We start from the raw sequence: 12,823 nt of genomic DNA, 5'->3' as shown, positions 1-12,823 counted from the left end.
ATCTCTGTCTGTAGTTCTAAACGCAAAGCAATGCGCCAATTTAACATGACTTGGGGTTGACCTTGGTTTGACCTTTAATTGTTGCCCATTGCGAAGGATATACCTTTTCTGGTAGATTTTGGGAGGAAAATGAAGCTCTTTATCTGAAACAACTTCAACACATCAGGGATTATATATTATTATTCAATTATTATTGATTATTATTATTATTTATCGTATTATCTATTTTATTAGAAACATTGCACATGCTACAGATATGACACAAGGCTTGCCATATGATTATATAATATTGCATTGTATTTCTATTTCTCTTTCCATTTACTCTTTGCACTACATTGCCTCTGTACTGCTTGGTGCCGGAATGGGGAGCGGCTGGGGCCAGAGGCAGGGAGCGGCGTCATCCCCAATCAGGAAAGGTTTGTTGGTTCGATCCCCGGCTCCTCCTGGCACGTGTCGAGTATCCTGGACGCAAGATACTGAACCCCAAATTGCCTCCCGGGATCGGGTCGTGTGGTGTGAATGTTGTATGAATGAGTTAGTTTCTGTCTTATGACTTTGGCCATTCAGCTGGGAGTTGAGATGGTGGGGTGGAAAGGGTGAATTGTGCATGGTAGTGTAAAACACTTTGATTGGTCGAAGACTAGAGCCATAACAAGTACAACAGGTCCACTTACCATTTACCAAGTTGAACTTACCCTTCTTGGATCTTATTATTAGGGTGCAAACTAATGTATTCAGATGTCTTGTTGTGTTAAGCAAGCAGTCCAAAACCCAAATATATTCAATATATTTTCACAGACACAGGAAAAGCAGCACATTCTGGCAGCTGGAACCAGAGGATTTGTGTGTTTTTGCTTGAAAAGAAATGATTTAAATGATTCATGTACAATTAAAATTATAGCATATACATTTTTCTGTTTATCATCTCTGCAAAATGTATATCTGAGTTAACAAAGGCAAAGGATGAGAGCTATGGCAGGTTGTATTTGGGTCAAGTATGGTTGTTAAGTATGCTCAAAAACAAACGCTACATTTCAATAAAAATGATATCAAACAAATGTCGGAACTATCTTTACCATATATCTCTGTAGATCCTCAGACACTGACTGCAAGTTCATAAAAATATATTTCCTTTCATCAAAGTGGCAACCTAAAGACTTCGGTGATTGACACCGCTCATATAAACACCTAACCCACTGTTACTGTGTGTTTTACAATACACTGGTTGACTTTGATTTTGTAGGAACCAAACAAAACCCAGTGATATAGACTGCATTATCAGTGCTTACCTGAACCAGCACAAAGAATCTTTTCTTCCATCTTTTCCACACGTTTTTGCCGATGGCCCAAAGGTACCTGTAAGAGTAAAAAAAAAAACACTGATTGAGACAAAAAACACTTTACATTGTTTTTTACAACTTTTCATTGTGCAGCTGTTGCAAAGTGAAGGCAAAGTTTCATCTTCTTTCTGCACTGCACTGATATAACAGGGGTCTGATGCACCAGGCTGTATCTACAGGAAGGATACACAGAGTGGTAGTGCAGTGCATCTACTAACCTCTCCTGGTTAAATGCCATTACTGCAACCGACACATTTTTTCAAAAACCCCCGAGACTTACATCTCATTGTTCTGTTCTTTATTTGGTGCTTTATTACTTAGTTTGTGCTTTTCATAGCAGAAAAATCTAAGTAATGTCACTAACAATGCCACTTGCCCATGTGGGTGTACCTGTAAAGCAGCTATGAGGCCATGTTCACAGTACCAGAACTGGAACATTTAAAAGGAATGCAACCACCATTCACTCTGTCAGTAACACCAGTATAAGAAAGGTCAAAATGTCCACTGTATAAGATATATATAATAAGATTTTAGAAAAACTACATTTACGTAACCCGGTGGAGTTGTAAAGAGGTGGCTGGAGAAAGGGTGAGTGCACACAGTGCAGGACTGTCACACCACAGTCTGTGTGGTTCAAGTCCAGACTCCTGCAACAAAAGCACTCTGGTTAAGGTTTGGAAAGATCGTGGTTTGGGTCAATTGTTAATAAAAAATCGTATGTCTCAAGTCAGTTGAATAATGATGCAGTCACTGCAAGCAGATAGTATTGCAAGATTGCCTATTTTGGTGACCAATATGTAGCCACTGAACATTTTTTACAACTTGCCAGGTACGTTAATTAACAGCATTTCCCTATTATCTAAGAGACAACTTAATTCACTCTGCATTATCCTTATGTCTTTACTGTTGCAAATAACTTAATTTAAACGAAATTCTTAGGAGACAGGGCTGCACTGCTATATGAGGTCTTTTTTTTTTTGGTCAGAAATTATATGTCAGCTACACTGTAAAAAAAGAAGTATACGGCGTCTTAGATTTTTTCTATATATTTTAAATACATGGATATATTAATAAAATTACAAAATAGCCTGTGAACATGTCTAATGCAAAATAATGTGAAAAATCTGTAAACTGTAAATAATAATAAAATTACTGCTTATTTAAAGAAAATGTTCTTTTTTCACACAAAAAGATACAGTTGCAAATCATATTTTTTGCAGATATTCAAGATTTATTTAATAGATTAAACTGTTAATCTGTAACAAAAACATTAAATAAAGTATCAATGTATAAGCATTGGTAAACTGTCAAAATACAGTTTTTATCAAAATGAAAATAATTACTATAATTTCACAGATAATTACACTTATCACAGTTCTGTGACTTTTAAAATTAAGATTAAAATAAGAAAAATTAAACAGCACTCTTCTGTAAATTTAAGCCTAATTATTTGTATTATAGCAGTGTCCACCTGTATTTGTAAGTAATTTCATAGTTTTTACATGTGTAATAATCTTTAATTAAACATTACACGATACAGGATTTTATGATAGATGAAGATAAAACTGTATTTCAGTTATAGAAAAATTACTGTATTTTTACGAGTCAGTTATTTTATAATCTTCTACAGTATTTTTATGGTGCCCCAACTAAATATATATACAGTTTTTTACCATTTTAATTAAAAAATGTTTTAACATTGTCGGAAGTTTGGTCTTACTTTCTTCAGATAAATTTAAATAAGTTCAGTATGTTAGGAGAAATTCTGCATATGACTGCAATATACATATTTAAGTTCAATTAACTGAATGGAAGTGGTAAAATTACCTTATTTTTTTCAAGTTACCTTAACAAATACTTGAGTTACTTGTACTCGAATCAAACATTTTTTAATGCTTAAATTGTTTGAGTTAATAAACCTAAATGGTTTAAGGCAATTGGCACAATATGTTTTTTGTTTGGAACATAAGTTCAGAACAGTTAAGTAAAGTAAGTAAAGTAACAGAATAACATGTGAAAACAAACAGAAATACACTCAGCATATATTTAGACGCAAAACAATATGAAAAGAATAGGCAGAAAAAATGTAACAGTCATACAATTTAAGGGCCATTATTGTAACCCCTCTACGTTTTTGCACTTTGGACAAACGTAGCCAGGGTACGTTTTTTATATGAGACTGGGTTGCTTATAAATAACATAAACTTCAAAAATAACTATTTTATTTCATTCTTTCTTTATTCTGAATTAAATACAAACCTACTGTATATGTATTTTTAAAAAAAGTTTTCCTACACCCCTTAAAATCAAGAAGGCCTCGCGACACACTGTGAAACTCTGGCTGGGTTGGTTGGGAAACACTGAAATATGTGATTGCGTTAAATCAGCATTATATTTCTGCCACCGCATTAAGTTCTGCCCTGTAAAAAAATGTCCCCAAATTTTACTGTAGGGTTCCATAGATTTTGGTCTAGTCATGTACATAATCTATCAATAAAGGTCATGACTACATTCACAATAATCTAAATTATTGAAAATGTATTGTTTTAAATTCCCCACCAGATGTACATTTGGATGAATTCTGCCTATTTTAGTGCAGAACTACAGAATATTCTGCAAACACTGTACAGTTGCTGGAGATTTTGAGACTTTACCCTCAGAATGAGGCCTCAGAGCAGCATTTCACGCCACGGTGGACATTGTTTAGGTTCCTACTGTTGCTCCTGTATTCAGATCAGAATCAGAATCAGAATCAGAAATGAAGTGAAATTGACAGTACTGCTCTGTTGGTAAGATGGAGCTACAATAAAACTTTGTAACTGTGATTAAATGTCTAACATTTATCACTACACACACAAAAAGACCATATCCTTTGGGATTCATGCACTGTAAAACTTCACTTAATAGCAGGGTATTCTGACAAATAAAGAGGGAAGGTCTCAACTAGGTGCCTGGTCTGGATTTTATCTGGAAGTACAAAACATCTTAGGTGCTTGAGCAAGTTCTAATCTGCTTTGATTTCCTACACAAATATGTATGAACTTTTGTCAATATGGACTTGCTAGACATTGTTAGTTAAATTCTTCACAGTTCCATCCTTCAGTTCATTTAGCAGAATCATGAGCACCAAAGTATCAAGTAACTGATATGTTATTCAATAGCCAAAGCTAAAAATCATCCTGCTCTGTGCTTTCATGTTGTAGTAGATATTTTGGATTTTGAACATAGTAGAAAACCCAATCTTAAGACATGGAGTCAGGACAAGCACTTGTGATTTTTTGGTATAATAACATTAACAAAATTAATAGAATTCCATAAATGTTACAAAATACCTTTTTCACAGCAGCCATTTTGACATGGTAAGCACAAGTAGGGTAAGCACGGGTGTTACCAATGGTACAAATTAAGGTTCATTTCCATTCAGGTCAAACAGAGTCAGGGTGCTGCTATTTTGCATGTTCACTTGCTCACTAAAAAGGCTCTGTACACTAAATGGAACAGACCTTAATTAGTATCATTGCTTAAACCCTGTTTACCCCAGTATTTCGTGTCAAAATGGCCGCTGTGAAAAAGGTCTATTATCTACAAAGCCTTTTAGGCAACCGCAAAGGTTATATATCATGTGAAATGAAGACGCAAACTCAAAATGTTCCCTTATTAACAAGTACACAAGTGTATTATTTCATTTTATTTATATATGCAAGCAAGTTTATGTCTTTACAAATAAAAAAGCCACTGTCTGCCCAAGCTGTTGGCACAGATATGTACAAAAATGGAGGAGTGAATCAGATAAAGCCTGCTACTAAGCAACCAGAGTGAAGTACAAAAAGTCTAAAGTACTGATGGAGAAACAGAAAAAAATAACTACTCCCAACGTCCAAAATGTCCAACCTGACATAATGCATGGATCTGAAACATGTGATGATCAGTTGGAGGTCACAGACTGACATCAGCTTTTAGATCTGGGGTTCAGTTCGTGATGGACAAGAGCTGAATTTGTTCAGGCACAGAGGATCTGATTTTTAATCCTGTGGTACAGAGCTGAGGTTTTATAGCTGCAAAAACAGTCAAAAACAGATCAAATCTTTCTCACAGAGGGTCAGAAATCAGATTTCATGTCATTGAAATTCATGCTTTATTAACACTGACACAGCCAGTTTTTGGAATCCTGTCACAAATGCGTGCGGATCGTGGGATGGTTAAGTGAGTCCATGTTCAGCTGTGGTCAGTGGGTAGACAAGAAGAACGCAGGATTAGCACGTGGCAATACACATATTCATCTTTACAAGGAGACGTGGGTTTGAGAGTAAATGAGGAGACTTAATCAAATGGAGAGCAGCCGCTCTCATCCTCCTCCTGACTGCAGCAGCAGCCGGATCTTCTCACAGCTGTCGAAGGAGTAAATATCAGATTTTAGGTGCTTTGGTTTCATTTAAGCTACATTTACACCACCTGGCACAGATGACCCAATTTGACATTTTTGCTCAAGTGAAAAACTACCCATTTTGGACCGTATCCACATGTGGATCTCCCAGTATTCAGTCACTGCAGCCCACAAACATTCTTCTTCACTTTCAAATGTGATTGGGTGGCTCTAAATATGTCTTGGAAGTAGCCTGAAGTATTAGTTTGCCTTGTTAGCATCCATTACAGATGGTGATTTGGCAGTGTGAGCTGGGCAGACTGTGCTTGTTGCTTGGTTACACAGAGCTTTACTTATGCAACAGTGACTCTCCTGTACACATGCAGATTGTTTCTAGCACGCAGGAAATCAGACATGAGTCACTTTTAAATTCAAATATGAATTGGACATCCAGAGCTGTGGTGCGACTGCAGCCTAAATGGCCCCAAATGAGGAGGAGGAGGAGGAGGAGGTGGGTGCAGGATAATGGGTGGCCAGAGCAATACATTACACCACATCTGCAAATCCGCTTTATTAGGATAAACAATAAAGAACACCATGATCATATCACTTAAGACTTGCAATCATAGATTCATGCACTTGTATGCCAGAAATTTACGGGTATGGATTTCTTGTTTATGTCTTGATTTCGTCAAACTGCTACAATATATTGCTCTGGTGGTAAACAACTGAGCAAGCAAGCTAGCTTAGCAACACCATTAGCAACAGGAACCGCAATACTGCACACTGAGAAGTTGAAAACAAAACAAAAACAGCAGAACAGCGCCAGTGGAAAAGAATGACTTTTTTTTGTATTGTTTTAATCATTAAAATTATGACCATTGAATGCATAACCATGCCACAAACAACAACTAGATTCACTGTCTTTTTTTTTCTTCTTTTTTTTAACCTAGTATAAGATTATCTTCATTATTATGAATTCATTCGTTTTCATCATTGTTATTTCTTCAGGTTATAACCAATGCTGCAAGACTATACACAGGTCCCACATTTGGGATCTCAATGCACTTACACACCAAGAATAAGAGAGAGAGCTCACAATGGTCAATAAGTGCACAAAAAACTATTTTTTTCTTTTATCTGAGGTTAAAAACACTGACAAGACATCCATTGTCAGGCAATGAAATGATAAAATACTGTTACTGTAAAACTAGACCCTTAAAAATACTGACTGTATGCAGCCGAGACACACCTGAACAGGACACGAGTCCGGTGGAGTCTCCCGTCATCGACACAGATGGAAGTTTTTTTTTTTTTTTGGTCAAATTCAGCTGCATTTACATGACACACAAAACCAGATTCAAACTCCTGGAAGAAATGATTGGCTTGAAATCCCCAGACAAGCACAACTTTAGTGCCTGTATAGACACTCCATGTTTTGCCGACTGGCTGTCTCCATCAGTTTGGAATTAAATCTGGTCTCTGCTCTGCTTAAAGCTGACGTAGGTAAATTCTATAAAAAATAACTTTTTTTTCATATTTGCTGAAACTTTCCCTATATCCTAATAGTATAACATGAGACAGATAATCTGTGAAAAAATCTGGTTCCTCTGACTCCTCCTAGTGCTCCTGATGGCATTTGTACGAGAAAGAAAGTTGATTGTGGAGGCTCATTCCCAGGCCGTCAAATACAGACGATTTTAGTTGGCCGCTTAAGACAGAATGAGACTCAACAATCAACTTAATCTTTCTCAGCTCTGATTGGTTGTTTTTGTTCAGGCCCGGTGGTTTCTTGCAAATGCCATTAGGAGCACTAGGAGGAGCCAGAGGAACCTGATTTTTTCACAAATTATCTGTCTCGTGTACTACTGTCAGGATATAGTGAAAGTTTCAGTGAATATGACTGAAAGTACTTTTTATAAAAGTTACCTACTGCAGCTTTAACATATGTTGTTCGACACTGGTCTGATTCGCTCATGGTCGTTAATTTGAACTCCTCAGGCTCTATCTTGTGACCATTGGCTCTTAACTATATCGATGTTTTTGCAATTAACGTCTTGTGGACTGCCAAACCTTTTCCACAGTACACCATTAGTTTTAGACTTGTTTGTACTGCCTTTAAACCAGCCAGTATATCCACTACAGTACCATGTGAAAATCATCTCACAGACAAGCAAAAACCAGCTTATTTGTGGCACATAATTTTTTTTTTTTCTTCAAATTTTGGATAAGCAGTTTGATGCAAAGACATCATATCTTTCGTGTGTGTTAATGCAGCTCTCTTAGGGAGTAAAAGCTCAGGACATTGGGACTGAACCACCTCCTCCAGACTCTGTAACCAATAGGAAATCATTCTCCCGGCTGCTCACCTCAACTGTCTCACATATATGTATATCTTTATACAGAGTTAATGCAGGAACAGTGCTTAATACTGCCCACACAAGAAAATAAAAGAAAAAGAAACACATTTCCTTTTTTTCTAATTAAATGATTTCACATTTAAAAAGTTTCAAAGATTTAATGTTGATAATAAAATAGTGAAATGTTATTGGTGAAAAGTAAAAGAGCAAAGAGTTATGGCTCAGAGTGATGGCGGTGGTGTGCGTGTGTGTGTGTGTGTGTGTGTATGCTGGTAGTGTCATCAAATCGAACCCTTCATTACCACCATCCTCGCCACCATCTTCACTGTCAGGAGGAACTGAATCCCCTCTCGGTCATCTCTACTGGCAGATAGAGAATCATCGCGTTCCTTCACAGCTACAACCAGGACTGACATACAATCCTCTTATTCTAATGGCTGGCCCAACAGAACATAGAATACAAACAGAAAAGCCCTGCACACTGGTGACAGAGAATATTCTCTTAAGTGCTGTATACACTGCATTAGATTATAGCAAAATAAAGTCAGGTTTGAAGTTGTTACTGCTCAGATTTTTTTAATTTTAACTAGTGTAATCGGCCTCTTAAAAAAACATAGCAACGGGTAGAACCTCTTTTTTTAAACTACAAGAAAGTTGCATCCTAATATAGAAGCACCTGAGGAGATAATAAACACACCAAATATAAGCTGGGAACATCCTTTAAAACCACAAACCTATCCAGTAAAGCAAATCATTCCTAAACAATGAGCTTATTAGCTGGGACATCATTCATTATGGTCTTCTCTCCCAATAACACTCCTCCGATCAATCCCTGCAGCCACTAATGGTGAGTTCTCTCCTGCTTCCTTCAGCACATCCAGACCGGTTTAAATTCCCATCTCACCCATCCGTTTCAAACGCCTCACAACCGAAACTCCTCCTGAGATGTTACAAATATCCACACCTCAAAATGTTTTCAGGGGAACGGATCTTCCATCTTGAAGCACATGCTGCTTAGGCCAAAAATAACCTACAACCCTCAGTGAGGCCGCCCAGAATTCACAGTAACCATCTGTTCATGTCGCCAACGGTAAGCTGACTATTAGCAATTTAAACGGTAGTTTTGGTCACATTAGGGCTCGCTAAAAAAAACCAAAACATGACGACACGAGAACCAATGCTCTCGAGATGATTGGTGTATACGCATGTGTATGTGTGTTTGTGTGTGTGCAGAACCACTGTAATACAGAATCATTACATTAAAATGTGAAAGTGATACAACCCCCTCCCCTTCCCCCAACACACACACATCTTCCCCATTTAAATACCCCCAATGCTAAAATTACACATAAATAATACTGATAAAAATGTGTCAAAAATTCCAAAAAGTGAGAAAAAACATTATGAGAACATGACACACGTTAAAAAGACTTTGTGCTGCTAAGATGTGCTGTTTCTGAGAACAAATCACAAGTTTATACAAACTGGGGATAGAAAGGGAGGGACACAAAGCCCTGTTTCACAAGTTGTTTTAACTGGCCTCTTTGAAATCCCCACTGCCATTTTAAGTGCTTTTAATCTGAAAGTTCAAGAGAGCTCAAGGAGCCCGTCATGTGATAAATTACAAATAACATTAGGGCAATTTGGTAAAAAGAATTTATGACAACAATTTATCTGCATATTTTATCAATCAATATACGCTTTTATTATTATTATTATTACAATGAACTATTAGTCCTGCATTTGATTTCAACCCACCCCCCTGCAAATGGCCACTTGTGGGACACACCGGTCGGTATTTGTGACAAGAATACGTGAAACAACTAATGAAACTGGGCTTGAGATGAAGAGGTCACAGAGTAGAGAAAGAGGAGGGGCAGGTCTGGAGGAAAAGGGAGATGGAAAGAGAGGGGAGGAGAGGGAAGGGGAAAGTTAGCAAAGCTAACCATTTGCACCCGGGAGGTACAAATTTCCTCAGGGACCATATTTCTCTGCAATACCAGTCATCATAATGTGGCGAAACGACACGACACAGCATGACACCACCATACAACACTGCCTGCACAACACCGACCATTCAGCCACATCTATGTGTTTGTATGTGTGTGTGTGTGTGAGTGTCTGTGTGTGTGCTGCAGGTATTGAGGCTTTTTGGATGGGGGGTTACAGTGACGTTGTCCTGTTGGACGCCCCCCCCCCCCCATTAAATAATGAGTTCACAGACACCAAACTCACTCATGTGTCTGCTGTAGATTGTTGGCTTCAGTGTGCAGTGCTAACAGTTCGTAGCAGTTAGCTGTGATGATCTCCATACAGCAGATTAGCATGGCAAAAGTAAATCACAAAATAAATACTGGCTATTTTAAAAGATAAAACTGGAAAAACGGAGTAATCAAATGGGGCCACAAACACGCAAAGACATTTCTTTGGGTTCTTATGTTCATTATTTGTTTTTTGGTATTTCTTAAAGTGAAGTGTTATCTTGTACGTTTCACACACTTTTTTTTTTTTGTTTCGCAATTTTTTTTGTAACTTTTCTGTAGTAATTTTTGTTTCTTTCTGTGATTTTAGGTCAGTTGTAGTTGTTGTTGTAGTTGTTCTGCACAGTCACACTCCGGGGAACAGGGGGGTTGAAGGGGATGGAGCACTTAAGGCCTCGAAAAGGCTGAGGCCGGCCCTAGAACATTTACACGTAAACGTGTATAAACTTATATTACAGAGTTCATATAGCCAAATGTCTTGTTTTGGAACTATTTTAATTGAGCAATCATGTATTTAACCACATCTTCTGGTGAGGCTAAAGCTAAAGGTTTCCTTTCACTCAAAAGCAAATGTCTGGGTTAATAAAAGTATGTATGGAGCAAACCAACATAGTGGATGCTAAAGTGTTAGCACAGAGCACCTGAGCCAGTGATCTGCTGCAGACACGAGAATGATGGTGGTGTCTGTGTTTTAATCATTTTATTGTTATTCATTTCTGCCTACTCGTGTCTTTCAATGTATGTTGTTTTTTTACTCATGTATATGTATACTGTATGTTTCTGCTATCCTCAGGGTTGTCTCAGGCCCTGTGTGTGTGTGTGTGTGTGTGAGTGCGTGTGTGTGCATGTATCATCTTGTGTGTGTCTGACAGGTTAAGTGTGTATGTGTCGTTTCTCGTAGGTGTGTGTTTATGTGTAGGCATTGAGGCGTTCTTTGGAGCGTGTAGAGTGGATGTCATGCAGCTCCTGCTCCTCCTTCGACTTGATGTCCTCGTACTTCTGCATTCGGCTGGTGTCTTTCAGGTAGCCCCAGTTAGCAGCTAGGGCCATCAGGAAGTGGACCTGAGGGAGGAGAGGAACAGTTGGGGTTAATATCTGGAGCACTGCAAAAAACAACCATTAGTTCGTTTCATTGACAGTATATATAATGGACTGAGCTTCCAGGTCTGTGAAGTGTCTTAGACCTGCATTCTTTCAAATGGCCAGCAGAGCTGCAAAAAAGAAGTCTGAGAGTATTGGGCCTAATGGAGAAATTATGCTACTTCGCACTTGATTTATTAGCTCAGTAAACAGTTTTCTAAACCTGCATTCTTCCTAATGGGGTGATTCCACTGGTTGCGAAAAAAGTTTGTTTGTATAGAAAATTACCCACTTGATTTATTGTTTATTTTGTATATTATGGTCCCATTTAAAGTAAAACAGACCATAAAGCAGGGTATGCTTTAGGGCTACCTTTTGATTGACTGGTCACTCTCAGTGAGTCTGTCCAGCTCAATGCACAAAACTCAGATCAAACTGTCAAACTAGGCAGTGCTGATCAAATATGGATCAAGATTCTGTTACTGTTCAACTTGTAGTACGTCACCGCCGCTGGTTGCAAAAAAATGTCATGGTGTAGGCCATAGTGACAAACTTGATGCTTCAAACCAATGGCTGATGTCACGATAGGTTAATGGTTGGTTTGTTTTAAGTATACTGAAACCTTTAGTCAACATGGTACTTGAATGAGAGACAGGTAGTGCTTGGATAAAGTGTACTAAAGTAATACATACTAGATATATAGACAAGGTGTTGAATCAGGTGCAAGTAGTAATATTTACTGTCAGACCCTAATTCAATGGTTTTCAGTAAGTACGTTTTGAAAAAGATGTCTCTGTAATTAAATCAATCGCTGTACTTTGAAGCGTATGTAAACGTTCCTGTCAGCTCTACGCAGCTTTAGAGCATATTCCAGCACAGTGTTTGTTTTTTAGGACTGTCACTGTTTTAGTTCATCGCTCTCATAGTGTCGTTTTTGGCAGAGGTTTTCAGCAAGAAAGAAATAAAACCAGCACCATACAGCAGACAGACAGAGTCAGAGAGCTGGTGAACATAGAGGAGCATCTAGCAGCAAAAGAGCCAAACATTTCCGTCAGGAGTTGGTGGAGACCAAAGACAGAGCATAAAGAGAGAGACAAAACAGGGAATAGAAAAAACACGACTCCAAATTAATGCTAATGTTACTCAGCATTTGCTGGATGTGTAAACAAGGTTTTTTTTTCTATGTCGTCTGGTCGACTGTGGCACCCATTGTTTTGGTCGGAGAAGCTGGTGCTCTGGTGCAACATCTAGTTGCAACGAATTTCGTACACATAGCCTTTAAATTAGGGATGCTCGATATTGGCTTTTCTGCCAATATCCAATATTCCGATATTGTCCAACTCTCAATTTCCGATACCGATATCACCCGATACCGATATATGCAGGCTTTTTACACCAAAACTGTTAGGTAACAACATA

The 12,823-nt window shown here is 38.0% G+C and overlaps 1 protein-coding gene across 1 annotated transcript in view; it reads right to left on the bottom strand.

Annotated features, from left to right (window-relative positions):
* Positions 1-7,579: 7,579 nt before the first annotated feature.
* LOC118326501 (neuronal membrane glycoprotein M6-a-like) overlaps positions 7,580-12,823 on the bottom strand; it is a 35,045-nt gene continuing 29,801 nt past the window's right edge. The window contains exon 7 of the mRNA XM_035659502.1: positions 7,580-11,386. Coding sequence (XP_035515395.1) covers positions 11,234-11,386 — 153 coding nt within the window. The 3' untranslated portion in view covers positions 7,580-11,233. The remainder of the gene's footprint in view (positions 11,387-12,823) is intronic.

This window comes from Morone saxatilis, unplaced genomic scaffold, assembly GCF_004916995.1.
Source record: "Morone saxatilis isolate NCDOM2014 unplaced genomic scaffold, NCSU_SB_2.0 Contig17, whole genome shotgun sequence".
NCBI classification, from domain to species: Eukaryota; Metazoa; Chordata; class Actinopteri; family Moronidae; genus Morone; species Morone saxatilis.
The sequence above is the reverse complement of the archived record's forward strand: the minus strand, read 5'-3'. Positions and strand labels throughout refer to the sequence as shown.